The 18784-nt window shown below is 42.2% G+C and overlaps 2 protein-coding genes across 2 annotated transcripts in view; both read right to left on the bottom strand.

Moving 5' to 3' along the window:
- The window catches only part of WFDC9 (WAP four-disulfide core domain 9), a 36690-nt gene extending 24718 nt beyond the window's left edge, over positions 1-11972 (bottom strand). The window contains exon 1 of the mRNA XM_016152382.2: positions 11878-11972. The gene's annotated coding sequence lies outside the window, so the exon portion shown is untranslated. The remainder of the gene's footprint in view (positions 1-11877) is intronic.
- The window catches only part of WFDC3 (WAP four-disulfide core domain 3), a 37941-nt gene continuing 27018 nt past the window's right edge, over positions 7862-18784 (bottom strand). The window contains exons 7-8 of the mRNA XM_036229353.1: positions 11878-12016; positions 7862-9899 (exon numbers count right to left, since the gene is read on the bottom strand). Of these exons, the coding sequence (XP_036085246.1) occupies positions 11991-12016 (26 nt within the window). The 3' untranslated portion in view covers positions 7862-9899; positions 11878-11990. The remainder of the gene's footprint in view (positions 9900-11877; positions 12017-18784) is intronic.

Genomic DNA, 18784 nt, shown 5'->3' with positions numbered 1-18784 from the left:
TCTTTGTAAAGAGAGAGTTCTGTGAACTTCGCAAGGAGAATGGGGAGAGACAGGCAGGGTGGGCCAAATTGAAGAAGAGGGGACCTCCTACTCTGTGCCCCGGGGTCTGGCCTCCACCTCCCTCACGGTTCACTTGGCCCTGCTGACTCCAGGGTGAGGAGTGTTCTCACTGGCCCTGGGGGGTGCCACGCATGAGCGGTTTCTGCCCCTGGAAGTGCTGGCTCAGTGAGCAGAGCGACAGGGGGCTGAGCGTCTGGGGGCTGGCAGGGGCTGTGGGCCAAGGGAGAGAGGCCAGAGAAACATGACAAAGCAGGGGGCGCTCTGGGGTACACACGGGTGCTCAACGACTACAGCACTGGGGGGCAAATAGGCAGGTCCCTGCCGTTTGTTCTGGTTTATTCGACAGGAACAAGAAGTTCAGACAGTGGGGAGGGTGACAAATCCCACGGATGGGATTTGAGATCCTCGTGCTTTGGCGACAGGCGCAGTCACACATAGAGGGTCGGGGGAGCAGGATGCACAGCCCAGCCCCCTCTCGCACTCACAGGAGGCTCATGCAAACGTTCCCGCAGTAGGTCGAACAGCATATGGTGTCTGATTTTGTACACTTTTGGAAAAATGAACAGTGGTTGTGGCAAACGTTTGTACTCGGCCGCTTTTCACAGACCTCGACACCTGAAAGGAGCAGAAGGAACGATGGCATCAGCCTCCACAGGGCCCTCCTCTCAAGCTCCAAGTTCCCTTATGACCCCAGAACCCTGGTCCCACTCATAACAGTCTTGGGCTTTTCCAGGAACTCCCTCTCTGCCTCTCACCCAATCCTGGTGATTGGTTGTATCTTAAATCCATCACCCTCATTTTACCTCAATAGCTTTCAATCAATGCCTGGACTTCCTGGACCCTCTCCACACTCCTGCGGCCGGGAACCTGTGTCTCACATCAGTCTTGGCCTTGGTGAAGTCACCCCATATAATCTAAACTCTGACCTGGAAAACTCTGCAGTCTGAGACATCCTGCGAACCCCCCTCCCCGACTCTCCAGGGTTTGCAGGGTCCAGAGAGGAAGACCAACTGGCCTCCCCGCCCTCTTTCCTCTTGTCACCGTCACTGTCTGGTTGTTCTGCACCTTCCCAGGAAATAGCACTTTCAGTATTTCCCTTCCACAGCCACCATCCTGGTCCCCTCCCTCTGATGATAATCGTAACCTAACCCTGCACCACCCCAAAATTTAATTTCCCAATATCCTTTCGTTCTACATCCATTCCCATAAACACCTCTGACTGTTGACCTGTCACATATGTGCATAAATCAAAGAAGAGTCGTTTTGTTTTCTCATCTGACTCTCGGTGCTGTGGCCCTTTCATGGCGCTGTGGCCCTTTCACTCTTGTACGTACCATATGTCTCTGGATTTTTAGAACAGAGACTAGGAAGATGTAGGTTTCCCCCACCCCCATCACTAGTTTCAGGGCTTGGTAAAGTGCTGGGGGGCCATGGTCTGGGAGGACCCGGAGTCTTCATCGTGCTGCGGTCAGAGCAGAATGTGCTGAAAGGTTCCAATTCCCAGGTCCTCTGCAGCTGGACACAGCCCCACTCCCCCCGCCCCATCCTGCCCCCCAGCCCATCACCTACTCTTCTCCTTCTTGTGGTACCCTCCATGGGCCTGCAGCAGCAGCGCACAGAGAAGCAGGAGGGGCAGCAGAGCCTGGGCTGACATGAGTCCGGCCAGAGCAGTGAGCTCTAAAGTCTGGCACGGGCTTCGCTGGAGAGCTGGTGTGAGGATGGAGGAAAGAAAGCACAGGTTATTCTGGGCTCCTCCTGACCCTCTGGCCAGGCCAGGGCAGGGCAAGGAGTCCTCATTTCCTCCCCTGCACCTGCCCCTTCCATGGCCTTTTCTGTGTGGGCCTCAGGCTCCTGCAGAGACGGCTCCTCCTCTCACATAAGGACCTCTTTTCTTTTGTAAACAGAATTTTTTCCCTGATAGATATAATATTTCCTATATTTAATTACAAACCAAATTACATAGTAAAAAAAAAGAAAAGAACAAACATTATATTTGTAAAGGTAAGGAAACAAGTCCATCATTGTAAAATGAATAAAGAAGAGGTGGTGTATACATATAGATATAGATTTTGTGGGTATATATATATATATAAATGTGTGTGTGTGTGTGTGTGTAGATAGATAGATAGACAGATAGATAACAGAATATTATTGAGTCAGGTAAAAGAAGGAAATCTTGCCATTTGTGACAACTTAGATGAAACTTGAGGCATATAAGTAAAATAAACTGGACACAAAAAAATACTATATAATATCACTTATATGTATAATCTAAAAAGCTGAACTCATAGAAACAGAGAATAGAGTGGTGGTTACCAAAGGCTGGAGGTTGGGGCAACGGGAGAGATCTAGGGCCAAGGGTATGCACTTTTAGTTATAAGATGACTAGATTTTAGGGATCTAATATACAGCATGGTGATTATAGCTGATAATACTGTATTATATACTTGAAAGTTGCTAAGAGAGTAGATCTCAAATATTCTCACCACGAAGAAAAAATATCATGTCACATTATTATGTGACATGATGGATATTAGTTCGATATTCTTACATATTTTAAATCATTTGCAATATGTAAGTGTATCAAATTAACATGTTGTACACCTTATCCTTACACAATGTGATATCTTAGTTATATCCTAATAAAGATGGAAAACTTAACATGTATATTGGATATATTATGTATAAAACATGTACTTTTTTCTAGCTTTATTAAGATACAATTATAATATATTAGTTATATTTTAACAAAGCTGGGAAAATATGTTATCCACATATGTATTTTTCAGCTTTATTACTACATATTAATTATAACTAATTGTATATAAACGATATTATATAATTACTTATCAGTATATCAGAGAGATAGACACTACAGGAGGACATGGAAAGAATGGGCACACCTGGTATCTTAGAACTCAGAAAGAAGGTACAGCTGGGAAGACTAAATATCCTGGCCAGTTACCATAGGCCAGACTCTACCTTTAGCCACACCGGTGCTTTCACAATGGACCCGTCAATAGAGTAGCCGTGATGACGGATGTAGGCTATGCATGGGCTTGTCAGAATGAGCAATACCAGGTCCATAATCACAAGATCCCGTGTTTCTATCCCATATTATATCACCCAGACTCTGTCAACCTGACACAGTTGTGGCCTGGCCTACTGAAGAAACCTATACATTGCCTGTTTGGAGATGACGCCGTCAAGATGGAAATGTACTTTGAACCAAAGGCTGTTGCATTGGCAGATGATGATTGACTACACAGAACACCAAAAAGCACACACCAAGAAATTATAATAAGCAATGGGAAAATTTAGCAAGGTAACTAGTTACAGATCAATATACAAAAGTTATTTCTCTATACTATTAACAAATGAAAAGAATTAATTAAAGAATCACAAGACCTAGGTGGATGAGAACGATAACAAGGTCAAAATTAAAGGGGTGTAGACCTGAAACCTGTGCCTAGTCACAGTACGCCTTCGCTGTTCCTCTTCCCTGCCTTCGCTGCGCCTGGTCGAACCCAGCAGTCTTCAGCCAGGACTTTTTTTTTTTTTTTTTTTTTTACCACCCATCCCACCAGCAGCATGAAGCCTGTGCTGCTTCTCCAGCTCCTGCTATTGATCTGCCCGGCACCACAGCTGATGCCTGGAAAGTCCCAAGCAACATTTTTTGAGCAGCCGCTGGGTGGGTAGGAGCCCAGGAGAGGGAAGAAGCGACTGTAGAGATGAAAGGCACAGATTGCCGAGAGCCGGGACACACCTTCTGAGAAAACACAGTTCACAGAGTCCCGGTTTTATTGTCGGCAAGATCTAGGTTTGAATTTCTGTTCTGTTGCTTCGTGAGTGACCTTGGGTAGTTTCTGGGCCTCAGATGTTATCTTTGTAATGGATTTAACTTTGAAATAGCTGGGAGGAGAAACCGACTTGCAGACACAGAGCACTCTTACTGGACCACGGTAAATGCTCGATAAGTATTAACTACGCTAAATGTTATCAGCCTCATTATCCTTGCTGCCCTGGTTCCTTCATGGATGCTTGGGCCACCTTTTCAAGCATTAAAACAGAGAGGAAAATTAAGTCTTTAGGACTCAAGCTGGAACTTACATAATCTTGGCCTTAGAGGATGTTTTGGGAGGAAAGAAAAGAAAGTCTTGTGTTTTATTTCACATTTTAAAAATTCAGCGGTACAATTGCAATTATCAAGGTTTAGCATTAATGGAAAGGTGTAACCCATCTCAGCAGCCACCATTCCCCAGCTCAACCTAACAGAGTGCTAGCCACAGCAATGTTGACCTTGACCAATACCAAATGGGAAATGAACTATTATGCATCACACCTGTGCTCTTCTGTGGGAAGAGCATCTTCAGAATATTGGGGGCTCAGAGCAGGAATATGTGTGGTGTCTCCTGTGTCAAGGTAGGCAAGGTCCTGCTTCAGGAGTCTCAGAGAAGGTTTGTAACTGAGGGAGGCTAAGCAAGCTGCAAGAGAATGGGGGTATCCAGGGTAGAGTTAATTGCAGAATCAAGGACGAAAATTTGAGGAAAGGCATGGAGAAGCTTTCTGAAAGACAAGTAAGTGAGATAAGTGAGGCTGGGACCAGATACCCAGAAGAGGAGTCGAAACTTGAGAAGGGCAACCAGTCTGAGATTCCTGGCTCATGGAGCCCTTCTCCACACTGTTCCACTGAACCCAAGCTGTCCAAAGTGGAGACAGTTCCAATTCCAACATTCACAGTGAGCCATGGAATGACAGGGAGGCCCAGAGTGAATCTGGGTGCTCGTCTCTGCAAGATTATCAATAGCTTAGGCCTTGGTTTCTTTCATCCCATCCCTGGTGCCATTTGCTGTTAGAAGTTTAGCCCCAAATTTATTCATTTATTCTTTTCAGATTAGCATGATATACTACAAACCCTCTTCTAATTGAAAATACCTGCAGAGCAATAAATCAATAGGGGTTCATAGAATGCCTCGCCTATGACATTTGCCCTAAAGAAAGGGCAAGTCGCAAGATACAAAATTTAAGACCTGGCTGGGCTTGGATAAAGGGGTTAATGAGGCCCTTCATTAATGCCTTAAGACTCAGGAACCAGACAGAAGATTGTGAGTTAGAGGCCTGGGGCAGGATCTGCTTGCAGAGGTGGTTTTGGCCTTGACCTGAGTGCTGGGGGTTGGGGGCAATAGAATGTCAGCATGAAGATGCATATTCTTCTCTAACAGTAGAAAGTGGGGGCCTCCCGGTGCTCTTGCCTCCTGATCAGTAGCTATCTGGGAAGAAGGAGAAGCTGATCTTTGACCCCAGAAGCTGACCTCATTCTAAAATACTGACCCTTCTCCCCATGAAAGAAGTCACCTGCAGAAATCGTTTGCAATTTGAGTTCTAGCATTCCGATGATAGTACCTTTAGGGTGCTGCATGGTCTTTGTCCTTTCCCCAGATCTTCCCTATTCACAAATAACATGTTAGGTTGACCCCAGGATAAACTATATTGTTATGAGAGGCCTTACGTCTTGCTTGAGACTACATAATGAGTCAGGGCAAATGGACCTACACAGCCCTTTCTTGCTCACCACACACACTGTTCATTCCCTTGGAACTGGACCCAACCAGGGTCTATGGGGACTTGGCATTCAATCTGCAAGGTTGGTGAATGACCAGTGGATGCAGGGTTCTGACAAACTCTGTCTTTGATCAAATATTCCAGCCCTGGTTTTCCCTACTGAGAACTTACAAGCAGCAGCTAAGGACAAAATTTTATTCCAGCTCCCTGTGACACACAAGAGAGATCAGGGGGGCTGATTTCCTGGTGGTTCCTTGGCTTTTAGACCCTGGAAACTGTACTCAGTCCTGTATATTGCAGGAAGATTGTCAAAAAGGATTTCAGTGCAGTTCTGCCTTCTGTGGGGGTAGTCTGTGCATTAAACAAGAAAATCCAGAAGAGGTTAAGGGGCTTCTCATGCCCAGTCCTTACCCGTGAGCTACTGGTTGGAGCTCAACAGAAGAATCTTCACCAGCCACTACAATGGATCTCCTTTCTCTCTAACATTCTCCTCTTTACCAATAACATATTCCCAAAATGTCATGATTAGGGGCCTTCCTCCACTCCCAAACTGTATAATCCTCCTCTCCCCGTCACCACATCTGTGACCCTCTGAATCTGCCTCTCAAGACACACCCACAAACCTGTCTATCCACAGGCCCTGCCCTGTCCCAGAATCCACCTTTATCCCTGGGCCTGGGCCCCTATATTTGGGCTATAAGTGTCACCAAGATCCAAAAGCAAAATTGTTCTGTTTTTGCTTGCCCTCTTTCACCAAACACCAGCCTTTGGCCCCTAGTATTCCTGGGCTCTGGAGAGCCTCCAAGTCCAAGGGAAGATTTGGTTAATCGTAATGGGAATTGGCACTGGCCCCAAGTCTAATGACTGGAGAGCACTCCCAGATCAAAGGGCATCAGAGTACTGAGGAGAGATCTGGTTTCTAATCATATCTTGCAACTATGTCTTTCTATGACTTTGAGTAAGACAATTCCCCATTTTTGTCTTTCTTTTTCTCGTGCATAAAACATGGACTCTTTCCAACCTTGCAAGATTGTTCTAAGGCCCAAATGAGGTCCCCAAAGATTCATAAGGCAGGAGACTCAAATAGTGAGCTTCTAAACTGTCTTGTTTCCTGCCACGTTCCCTGCCCTGAGCACAATACCCAACGTATGAGACAAGGTACAGAGTGATGATGTATGGGCCCACAGCCAGACACCTGGACTCAAACCCTGGCTCTACCACTTCTTAGCCGAGTGACCTCAGGGAAGTTAATCTACCTCTCGAGACACCAACTTTTTCACCTTTAAGACTGCAACAATAATAGTGAGATTAGAATAGGTAACCCATGCAAGCTCTACATAATAATCACTCAGTAAGTTTTAGCAGTTAGGCAGCCACTTCTCTCTGAAGACACGGGCCCTTGCTATTAAACTCCACATCTTTCAAGCCTCTACATGGGAAACAGAAGCATGAGTATGACTGTCTATTGTCACTGTGTTATCTGAGGTTCTGCTTTCCCTATGGCAGGAGAACTTTACTTCATGGTCTAGTTTTAAAGACGAAAGTCATGGAAAATTAAAAATTACATCTCTAAGAACAAAATTTCACCAGATGACATTTGAAAATAATTTTCTCCTACAGACCTAAACAGAAAAACTTGAGAAAGAGCATGGCAGGCAATGGATGCATGTTTGCAGGGGCACCCTGTCAGTACCCAGATTTGGCCTGGCATTCCAGGGGTGAGTTTTCTCCACTTCCTCCTCTAGCCTCTCTAGAGACACCAATATTCCCACAAGATCAGAATAGCTTTTGTCATTTAGATTGTGCCTCTGCTCATTATTCTCCTCCTAGGGCTATGTTCTCACTCCACGGAGCAGGATGTGGTCCAGAGTAAGTAATTAAACCTAGAGCAATATGAGGAGGCAGAGCAATGCCCCAGGGGGAGCACAGAGCACTCAGATCTGAGCCTGTGCCAAGGAACAGGCTCTGCCCGCCCTCGGATTGGCAGCGCCCTGGGCAAGGAGTCAAGCTGAGCTCTTCACACTCTGTGTAGCCTTGGTCAGCTCACTATCTCTGAGATCATCAGCTTCATCATGGGACGAATGAAGAAGACATCTACGCCTCAGGTTTTGCGAGAATTAATGAGGCCATGTGAAATGGGAGAAGTTGGTCCTTGCAGAGACTCTGCAAAGGTTGGAAGCTGCTAGCAAGTCGTTCTTTCTGGGTTCTAGATTTTTCCTCTTTATAAAAAAAAAAAAAAAAAAGGATCATCTTTATTACTTTACCAGTATTATAAGAAAGGTGAGCAAAACAGAGTCTTCTGTAACTCTACCACCAAAACAAAGCTACTATTTATAACTTGATGGATTTTGTTTCAGACTCTTTGGGGGGAAATGAGGAGCTTAGGGTCTTCTAACTGTCCTTCTGAAGTCACTGGAGTTTCCAAGTTAGAATGGTGGTATTTCCACTTAGACTGTCTTTTTATTAACCATGTACGAAGGCGTTCAACAAATGAAAGCAAATGGAGGCCCTGGTGAGTCAGCCACGCTAACTTCCTCTGCATCTTGTGCATAATTAACTGTGCAGCCCACACACGGGCCATCAGTGGATGCATCAGTGTCGTTACATAATCCAGGGCCCACGCCACAGGAAGATATTCAGCTCATAGTAAGAACCCAGGTGCTATCCAAGGTGAAAGGTGAGCTAAAGGTGACTGGTGAAACTCTATAGGATATTTTTACTGTAGTTTCAGGGTTACATGGCTGTGTATGTAAGGGCCTCAGTAAGCCTCATCTCAAAACATTCCCAAAAAGGGAGGACTTCATCTTGGATGGGCAGAAAAAGATGGCAAAAAATCTGACTGTGTCTTCTGTGGAAACAGCACCGAATCCTCTTATCTTCTGGTAGGATCAGCTCAGACCATACTCTTGATGCATCTCATTAACTGTAATAATATCTGTTAGATCCGCGTGCCAGGGTGTTTGCTCTCCCTGACCCTGCAGCCTGTTCTCTGCAGAATGGTTCCCCTCAGCTCATCATTTCTGGTCTGGAGACCCTAGTGTTGTCTGGGAAGGTCGGGTGAGGAAGGAAATGGCAGTGCCAGTGAGGGCCCAAGAAAAATGCTCATCTTGTTCTCAGAAAATACAGTGTCGAGCTTCCTGTGGTGACCTGGAATGGAGGACGGATAACCCATGCGGACTCGTCGCAGTCTTCCATGCAACCTGGGCTCTGACGGGTGTTGTCAAGGGCTTTCGGCTTTTTCAATGTGAATTAACGTTTTATCTATGACATGCTTCATCTCACTTGGTCCTCACAACAGCCATAACACTCAGTTTACAGACAAGGAAACTGAGGATCACAGAGTTAAAGTACTGTGCTCAGCATTAGCCACCTGGCCAATGATGGAGCTGGAATATAAATCCAATGCTTGGGATGTCTCCTTCTCAAGGGGTCGCCACCTTGGGTGGCTCAGTTTACTTCTGCCGAGATTTTCACAGTTTCCTCTTTCCACTGAATTTTTCCACTGACATTCTTTACCCTGCTTTCAACTCAGGCCTCGTAACTCCTCATTCCCTTTCATACTTAGAAACCTGCCTCATTACACTTGGTCTTTCTCCAAGGCTCCAGGCACTCTCTCCCTCTATGTTCTGACTCTAATTCTTCTTTCTGCCCCAAATGTCTTTCTCCCACTTTCCCAATGGGCTCTCACTCATAGTTCAAGTTTTATATTAAACAACATGTTCTTTGTTCTTTCATAGCACCCTATCTTGCCCCTATATTAACCCTTACTACGCTGTACTATAATTGTTTAACTTAGCATTTTCTCTATCTAGAATATGAGTCTCATGAAGCAGGAGCTGTATCTGACTTCTTGGCCACAGAAAGCTAAAACCTTGCACATAGTGAAGCTACAATCCTGACTTTTCGAATGGGGTATGAAGGAGGCCAGCAAGGAGGTAGACTAATCCTCACGTTGATGAGTTGTTCTCACAAGGAAAATCTTCACTGCACAGTCCAGAGCCCCTCAGGAATCAGCTGCCCGCTTCCCTTTGGCCTGCTGGACTCAACGTCCTTTTATACATTATTCTTCTTAAAGACTAATTTATATTTGCTTTTGAAAATTTAGAATAAGCTGAAAAACAAAGAAAGAAAGGAGCTCAGAAATATCCATTCACGAATGGGTACGAGGACGGAGTAAGGGCTAAGGGACCTGACCGCTCTGGGATTTAGTCCCGCTCTGCCCTTGCTGACCTGAAGGTGCTGGGTGTCTCCAACTTCTCAGGGCCCTTTCTCCTCATCTGTAAATGGAGCAGAATAATACCTACCCTCAGGTGTGTCATGAGAAGAAATGAAATGACACAGGCATAGCACATACCCCAGTGCCCGGCAAACAGTCTAAGGAGAATGTTACTATTGTTATTCGTGTCCCCTCAATCCTTTCTTTATCCAAAATTCTCATTTTGTAAAGGAATCAAAGTGTACATTCCATTTTAAATTCTGTTTTAAAAAATTTCTCTAGGTTCCATTTAAATTAACTCCCAAAGAAGCCAAGCTCCATGTCTCTGATCTTTGAAATATCTTCTAGGATGGAACGAGGCATCATTAAGGAAAGTACTCCATCCCTAAAAGGCAAATGTGATTAAACCACTAACTGAACAATGGTCTTGATTTCTCTACAAAACCTCCAGGAACTGTAGACCTGAGACTGTAAACTCCTAGAATACATGAGGATATGACACCGAAAACAAAAGCAAAAATAAACAAGTGAGACTGCATCAAATTTAAAAATTTCTGCACAGCAAAGGGCACAATCCACAAAATGAAAAGGCAACCTATGGAATGAGAGAAAATATTTGCAAACCACATGTCTGATAAGGGGTTAATATCCAAAATATGCAAGGAGTTCATATAACTCATTAAGGAGAAAAAGCCAAATAACCTGATTTTAAAGTGGGCAAAGGGCTGGAATAGACATTTTTCCAAGAAGACATAAAAATAACCAATAAGAAAAAAATAACCAACGAGAACATTCAAAAGGTGCTCAGCATCATCACTTGTTAAGGAAATTCTTACACTAGACTTAAGATGAATGTATACCACAAATTATATTATACGACAGAAACAAATAGAAATGTAATATACAAAGATACCATTTATAATATCAAAGATATAAATAAGATTTCAAGACCCAAATGGATAATCTCATAAACATTTCTTGGATGATATTAATAAAAAACATTAGTGGAGAATTATACACCAAAGACAATATTGCAAGGATGACATTCTCCTCAAACTGATCTGTAAATCCAAAGCAATTCAAATCAATATCCAAGGTGGGTCTTTTGAAGAACTTAATAAACTGACTTTAAAATTTATATGAAAATGCAAAGTGATACAAATAATACAAAATTCAAGTGATTGAAGAGGAATGGTTTTAGAGGAAGACTATATAGTGGAGTGAAATAAAGAGCTCAGAAATAATCCCACGTACATAAATGAAGTTATCATATAACTAGATAAAAGAGGAACTCATCACTAAATGGTCTGGAACCATTTGAAAAATGAAACTGGACCTTTATTTTATAGCTTACCAAAAATAATCAATTTCAGGTGGTCTAAGGATGTAAATGGGAGAGTTAAAATTTCAAAACTCTTACAAGAAAACAGAACCAAGGTGTCCTATGTTCCTAGGTGATATAATGTAGTGAGTTCAACTCTTGTTTCCACTACATAATTAGATGTGTCACCTGGTACATATAACTGGACCTCAGCCTCAGTTTCTTCATCGGTAAATGATGATAATTGCACCTAACCCATAGAGTGCATGTGATAATTCAGTTGTATATATTCAAATATGTATATATCTTAAAATGGTTCCAGGCAGGAAGGAAGTACTAGAAGAGTTATTCACTATTACTATTATTGTGTTTATTAGTCTTTTTCTTGCACCATGATCAGTCTCTTCCTTGTTGTAGAAGGCTGAAGAGAGGAAAAGAAACAATTCTTTTTTAATTCTTTGCTCTGACGGTTCTACCCTCCATGGTTAAACATACACAGAGGCTCTGGTCCTATTCTGTGGTTTCTACATGAATATGAAATTCACTATCAGGGGTCTAATCAATCTAGGACCTTCAGTTTCATGGCTGGATACCCAAGCATTCACTGTTCAACTCAACACCTAGTAATACCCAGTCCTGGCCCTTGGGGTAAGTGGGCTCAACCCTCTCAAAAATCAAGTCCAAAATACAACATCAGTTGATACCAAGACTCTCCTACCTGCTGCTTGCTGCACCATGAAGCCTGCTGAGCTGGGATTTCTTCTAGGGCTCTTCATCTTCTTCTTGGTGGTTACTCCATTAATGGGTGGTGTTGCTAAACTTAGCAACTTGTTATGTGGAGCTCTCAAAGGTAGGACCTTGAAACAGAAAATAAATTCAAAGACCAATTCTGAATGAAGGAGAAAATGTTGGGGATAACGTGATATCCAGGCGGTCCAGGAAGTTCCTCCTTTTGTGTCAATGCCCATAGACTCTTAGTCTTTTGACTCAGGGCATGAGTTACTTTAGGGGTCTTGTGGATGTCTGATGAGAAAAAAACAAACTAGGATACAAATAAGTCCTTTCCAGATGGGGCTTTCTTTGGTAGGGGTTCCAAAGACTGGAATTATTTGGAACTAGGGGTTTCGTGACACATTTCAAAGATTCTAGACCAATCAAGAGTATGTATTTAAATGAAAGAAAAAGGGGATTGGGACTGAACAAATTCAGGCATTTTCAATATCTGGGCTCAGGGCACATAGAAGACACTTGAACACATAGTTCCTGTTTAATGGATGTAGATGTGAAAGGCGATGAAGCTTTCTTTCACAGATAATGTGTATTGGCTCAGTGCTTCCAGAGCATGAGGAGGTGGCACAGGCTACACAGTGAGTCAGACACCTCAAACTCTGGTCCTGCCACGTAGCAAATGCGTGCCCTTAGTCAAGTCACTCAATCGCTTACCTTCCCTTAGCCTCAGTTTCCCCTGTGTAAAATGCAGATCAGAGAAATGCCTGCTTCAGAGGGTGTTTGTATGAAATAAGATTATGCATGTAACTGTCCCCAAATAGCTACTTTTACCAGGGAGTAAATCTAGACAGGCTACTTGAGTAGGAAAAACAACAGTCTCCAAATTGCCAATACGACCCTGTTGTTGGTGTTTTGGCCACTCGCAATGTGACTCTTATCAATAAAAACAGGTTTGCCTCTGAGAAGGCAACACAGAGAAAGATGCCAGGATATGAGAGCAAAAGACTATCACCCCTGAAATTATGCATCTTGATGTATATGCTACTTTGAGGATGCAGCGGGCACAATTACCTGAAATTTGGAGTGCAGATGGTATAGTGAGCATATGAAAACTGGAGAGCGAGTATTCTAAATTATATGTTCTACATGGGCAGTTAAAAGGAGAGAAATATGAAGATATGGAGAGACCGTGCTTTAATAAGCTGTAAAATGGGAAACAGAAACCTCATCACTTAGCACAAGCTATTGGTAGAACCATCTTTTTCACTGTTTACTATTTCTTTAAGTCACTGCCAGAACCTGGAGTTGTAATCAATTTACATGCCCAAGGGCAAACTTGCCAAATAATCCTAATTTCAAGAGAACATCAGCTGCCCTTCCGTGACTTTGAATATAGGAATATTTCCAGACTAACATGAGGAATATTTAAGGACCCATGAAGACAAGATCTCCTGCTGAGTACTAACTAATTCACCCTAAGTCAATGGGAACCCCTCATGCAGATCCCTGCAAGCTGGACATGAAGACTGGCAACTGCTATGAAGTCCACTTTAGATATTTCTACAACAGAAGCTCCGAAACATGTCAATCTTTTCTCTTCACTGGCTGTGATGGCAACCTTAACAATTACAAGCTTAAAATAGAATGTCAAGTAGCCTGTGATAAAACTTTCAAACAAGGTAAGGAATACAATTTTGTCTTTGGTCCTTGGGGAGAAGGAAAGAAGAGGCTCTGGGATCCCAAGATAGATTCTGGTTTGGGAATGGGAAGAGGGAGGATTGTCTTAATCAAAAGGTTTAATAGTGGAGTTGGATGTCAGGATCATTTGTCATTTTGCAGATAAGAAATCAAAAGTCCACCATTTACTGGAAAATTACCATGTGCCAGGCACTGCGCTAAATAATGTCCATATATTGGTACAACTTAAAATTAAAATCATCCTAAGGGAGATGTGTATTATTACTTTCAGGTGGCACATGAGAAAACCAAGCCCAGTTGAGGTAACCAACTGGCCCAAGGTCACATTATTAAATAGCATAGGAAGGTTTCTAACCAGATCTGATGGTCACCCAGGACTTGACCATCCTACATGCACGAGGTCATCCAATCCCATTCATTGTGCTCTCAGACCTGTGAACCCTCCATAGTAACATGTTTTATACAACTAAGCTGGCTCCCAGCCCACCCTCGACCATTCCCCACTCATAGGAGCTAGAAGAAAGTCTATGGAGGCCAAGAAGGCTATGGTACAGATGATTCCCAGTACAGTGAGATTGAGAGTGGCCTTGGAAGTAACTCAAAAGCAGAAATTTTGTTTTATTAATTTAATATTCCTAGTGAATCTTCACAGTGCCTGGCGCATAGTAGGCAATGACTAAGTTTTGAGAGAGTCATCAGTGGAACGAGAGGAACGTTGAAAGAGGTGGCATCCCCTGGGTTTCCCCTGAGATAAAAATGACTTAAATTAATCCAGGGAGACTTTCCAAAACCTATAACACAGATCTGTTGTTTTGTTTTGTTTTGTTTAGTAAGACAGTCGTCTAAAAGTCCTAGCAGAAGTCCTTGAGATGCTTGATACACCATCTGAATACAGATGTAAGAAAATTCAGACAAATTTTATGATCCTTATAATATTTCCATAATTCTTGAAACTCCCATCTGTTTGCCCTTTTCCTGAATTTAGCTTTGACTTTCCTGAGAAATAACTGTATGGCCATTAAAATGAAAGAACCTTTGCATCAGCCATCTTTCCTTTCTGACTATGTCTCCCCCTGCCTTATTCGGAGTTGGAAAATCGGCTGGTTCTGTCCATTGACTCCCCTCTCCCTTCTGAACTATTCCGCACACACTCGCACAATGTTTACACTTTCGAGTGTAACCAGCCATTCTTTATAGGTTTGTATCACCTCCCCTCTCAGGTTGAGCTAATAGTAGAATCAAAGTGCCAAACCTGTGCTCCTTTTTATCCTTGAAATCAAACCAAGCAGCAAACCTCACACTCACATGAAATGTCCTTGCACTCATAACAAATTTTTCTTTGTGATGCTTCCTGACTCATGTCTACCAAACCAGGAGCCCCAATCAGTTTAACTAACCCCCTGACTTGATCCAAATTTTTGAGTACTTTTTAGTACCTTAGTCGTTGAATTTGGCTTGGCTATGCCCAGTGCTTCTGACAAAAAGAAGCCTCAACTTCAATCCAATGACTGCGTTTTAGCTACCAAGAGAATGATCATCCAAACACTGGTAGCCAATTCTTCTGAATATAATGCTACAAGGTTTAGCGTGGCCATGATCTTCCCAGCTATAGGATACTCAGCTTGACCATTTCATCTCTGAATTTTTTAAGCAGCCCTCCCCTGTATCCCTTCTCTGTTCATCTTATTGTCCCTCACCTGAATTGCATCCTGGACCACTGGTGGCTAGGGCCATTACCAGAAGCGTTGTAAACCAGTGAGATCTTGAAACTAGACATGCAAGCCCGGTCTCTGCTCAATCTTAAGAAAAAGAAAATGTAAAAAAAAAAAAAAAAAGAATAAGAAAATCAATCCCCTAAATGGAGACGATTTTCTGCAAAACTTCTGATTGCAAAAATTCTGATTACTTTAAGATCAGGCTTTCATCCGGAGTTTACTCTGAACAGATGAAGCCCTAATTCTGGCATATTTCAATTTTAGTGAAGACCCTAGGATTACAAATCATTCTTGAATCCAGTCAACTGTAGGAGATATGCTATGGGCCCTGAAATTATAGGAATTAGGCTAATCTGACTGGTCCACATAAATGGAAATTCGAGGATTTTCCCCTTGTGAGTAATGAAACTGGTGTCCCAACCCCCAACACAGTGCCATACAATCAGCTCTCATACAACTCTCAGCTTCTCCCTGAGGAGCAAAGTGTCAGGAACCCAAATTTAGTGCCCCAGCTTTTAAGACTTCCACCTGCGGTATTAAAATCAATTAGGCCTGCATCCACAAGACCCAGAAGACTACAGCAAATAAAGAAGCAGTTGTTAATGGGTGTGCAAGCCCCTCTCTGTGACTGTCCCCTCAGGGCTCAGGGGACATTGCAGAGGGAAGAGGCAAAATTGCCTTCTCCCAATCTTTCTCTGATAGAGGTCTATCAGCATACATTGAAATTCAATTTAAAAATGGGCAGAGGACCTGAACAGCCACTTCTCCCGAGAAGACGTATATTTGGCCAACAGATATATGAAAAGGTGATCAACTTCACTAGTTATAGGGAAATACACATCAAAACCACAACGAGATACCACCTCACACCTGTTAAAATGGCTATCGCCAACAAGACAAGTAATAACAAGTGTTGGGGAGGCTGTGAGGAAAAAGGAATTCTCATGCGCTTCTCGTGGGAATATAAATTAATACAGCCACTATGGAAAACAGTAAGACAGTCCCTCAAAAAATTAAGAATAGAATTACCATATGACCCAGCAATTCCTCTTTTGGGTATCTACCAAAAAAAATTGAACACATATGTACCCCAGTATTCACTGAAGCATTAATCATGGTGGCCAAGACGTGGAAACAACCAAAATCCTCTTTGATACAAGATGATTGGTTAAAGGAGATGTGGTACATATATACAATGGAGTATTACTCAGCCATAAGAAAAGATGAAATACTGCCATTTGCAACAACATGGATGGATATCGATATTACCATGCTAAGTGAAATAAGTCAGACAAAAAGTTGAGAACCATATGATTTCACTCATATATGGGATATAAAACTGAAAACTATAAATGAACAAGACAGAGACTCATGGCCACAGCCTTTAGGCCTGAGACACAAGCCCTGCTCTGTATTTATTTATTTGTATTTCTTTCCCATTTTGGTTCTCAGAGACATTTACAATCCTCTCTAAAAAAAAATATATTATTTGCTGGAGTTTGGAGAAATATGGCAGAGTGAGAGACATCCCCAGATCTCTCCCCTTGAAACAACAATAAGCTGAACATCTAACACTCAACAAAAAACACCCAAACTGCACACCAGCTCATCTGAGCATAGGATCTGTGCATAAAAGCTACCACAGAAAAAATTTTAAAGATAAAGAATTAAATGTTTTAAAAAATATATTATATCTATTGTCATTATGTGTTTGGAATAGAGGAATTGCACCAAAGATGAATTTATTAAGCAATCTTAATAGGATGTTTTCCTAGCATTGTGTATCTCTAGTTGAGAAGTGTAAATTTTTTCTCCCCAACTAAATTTTAAATCCATGAGTGATGTGACCATGTCATCTCAGCCTTCTGTGTTGCTCTGCCAGTTCTCTAAAACCAAGACATACCTAGCCTATCAGAGATTAAATCATAACAATCAATATGTCTAGAAGGAAACCCTCCATGTTCTGAAGCAAATGAAAACAAGGAAATATACCCTCAGTTGCAAAGACTTCTAGCTCGGGATATCATCCTAATCTTTTATTCTGGTAAATGAGGCTTAATCAAATAATCAGATATAATTAAAGAAGCAGTATACAAATAAAAATACCAATTTTTATGAGTGTTAACAATGACATGTACATAGTGTTATAAGAACATGGAAAAGAGTGTTTGACCAGATCAGAAAAACCACAGAAAGTTTCACAGAAGAAATTACAAATGAGCCAAAATCTGATGGACGAGGCAGAGGAATGATGAACAATCCAGGTGGAGAGAATGCCCTACAGTTGAAAGGAAAGAGATGAGTATATGAGACAAAAATATATTCCATGAAGTAGGAGATGAAAGTGTAGGAAGAAGCTTTGAGCAAGAGAAGATGCCTCTAGAGATGGCATGTAAGGTAAAATGAGCTAAGAGCGTAATTTGCCTGCTTATAAAATTTCCTTGTGCCTTTGGGGCCATCTCATACCTGGTTTAATGTGAACTCCTTCCTTATTTTGATGGGTTATTAATGGGTTCACTTGGTGCTCCATGTTTTTCTCGAGCATCTCTCTTTCATAGGCTTTTACCAGACAAAGCAGGGAATTAATGACCTTCACCGTTTTCCACTCCATCACACTTTCACCCAATGTCTTAGACCTCACACACTGGAATGGGACATTTCATCTTCTCTCTTTGGAAACCTTCGGTTCAGAACATTTACTCCCACACTTGCACATGACCACACAGGACCTTCGGGAACCCAGTATTTAAATAATCGTATCATCGGGCACCCTTTATTCTGAATACACGGGGAGTGATCAAAGGCATGCAACATTCTGGAACACATTTATTCCTCCATCATAGCCTCGGGCCTCTCCCACTCAACCTGCCCCCATTTAACCCTTTCCTAATAGAGATGATGGAGCCAGTGATGAGAAGAAGCAAAGATGTTGACCCTGTTGGAAACAAGGAACCAGCACCTTCTGATTCCTTTTATTCTGATCTCTGGCCCTGACATTTTTCCACGTTGTGGAGAATGTACTCCAGCCAACACCAGACGCTTAGCCTCTACCCATTGGCTACTAAACTGGGTTTCAAGTTCTTTATACAATTTCATTATGAAAGACTTAAAAAAGGAATTATGCCTCCCTTGGCTCCTTCTAACAATGCATGACCTAGCACAATGGAAAAACTAAGTAATTGTATGTTATTTTCATTATCAATGGAGGACAGAATCATAATTAACATAGCAGAACTCAGATATGCAAACACACTTAGAGGTTATCAGAAATTTTAAAATATAAGTTCAACATTTTTCAAAAATTATGTCCCACCCATATCTATGTTGAGGTTACTTAGATTTGTTGCCACACAGAATTTACATTATTAATCATATGACATGTGGAGTCATAATATGTAATAGAATTGATATAGTCTGTGCATGCGAGCTGGACTTTTTAAATCTTTTCTCATTTATAATGTCCAAATACAAAATAAAAATTTA

This window comes from Rousettus aegyptiacus, unplaced genomic scaffold, assembly GCF_014176215.1.
Source record: "Rousettus aegyptiacus isolate mRouAeg1 unplaced genomic scaffold, mRouAeg1.p scaffold_m13_p_12, whole genome shotgun sequence".
Taxonomy (NCBI): domain Eukaryota; kingdom Metazoa; phylum Chordata; class Mammalia; order Chiroptera; family Pteropodidae; genus Rousettus; species Rousettus aegyptiacus.
This window is presented reverse-complemented; position numbering and strand designations above follow the sequence as displayed.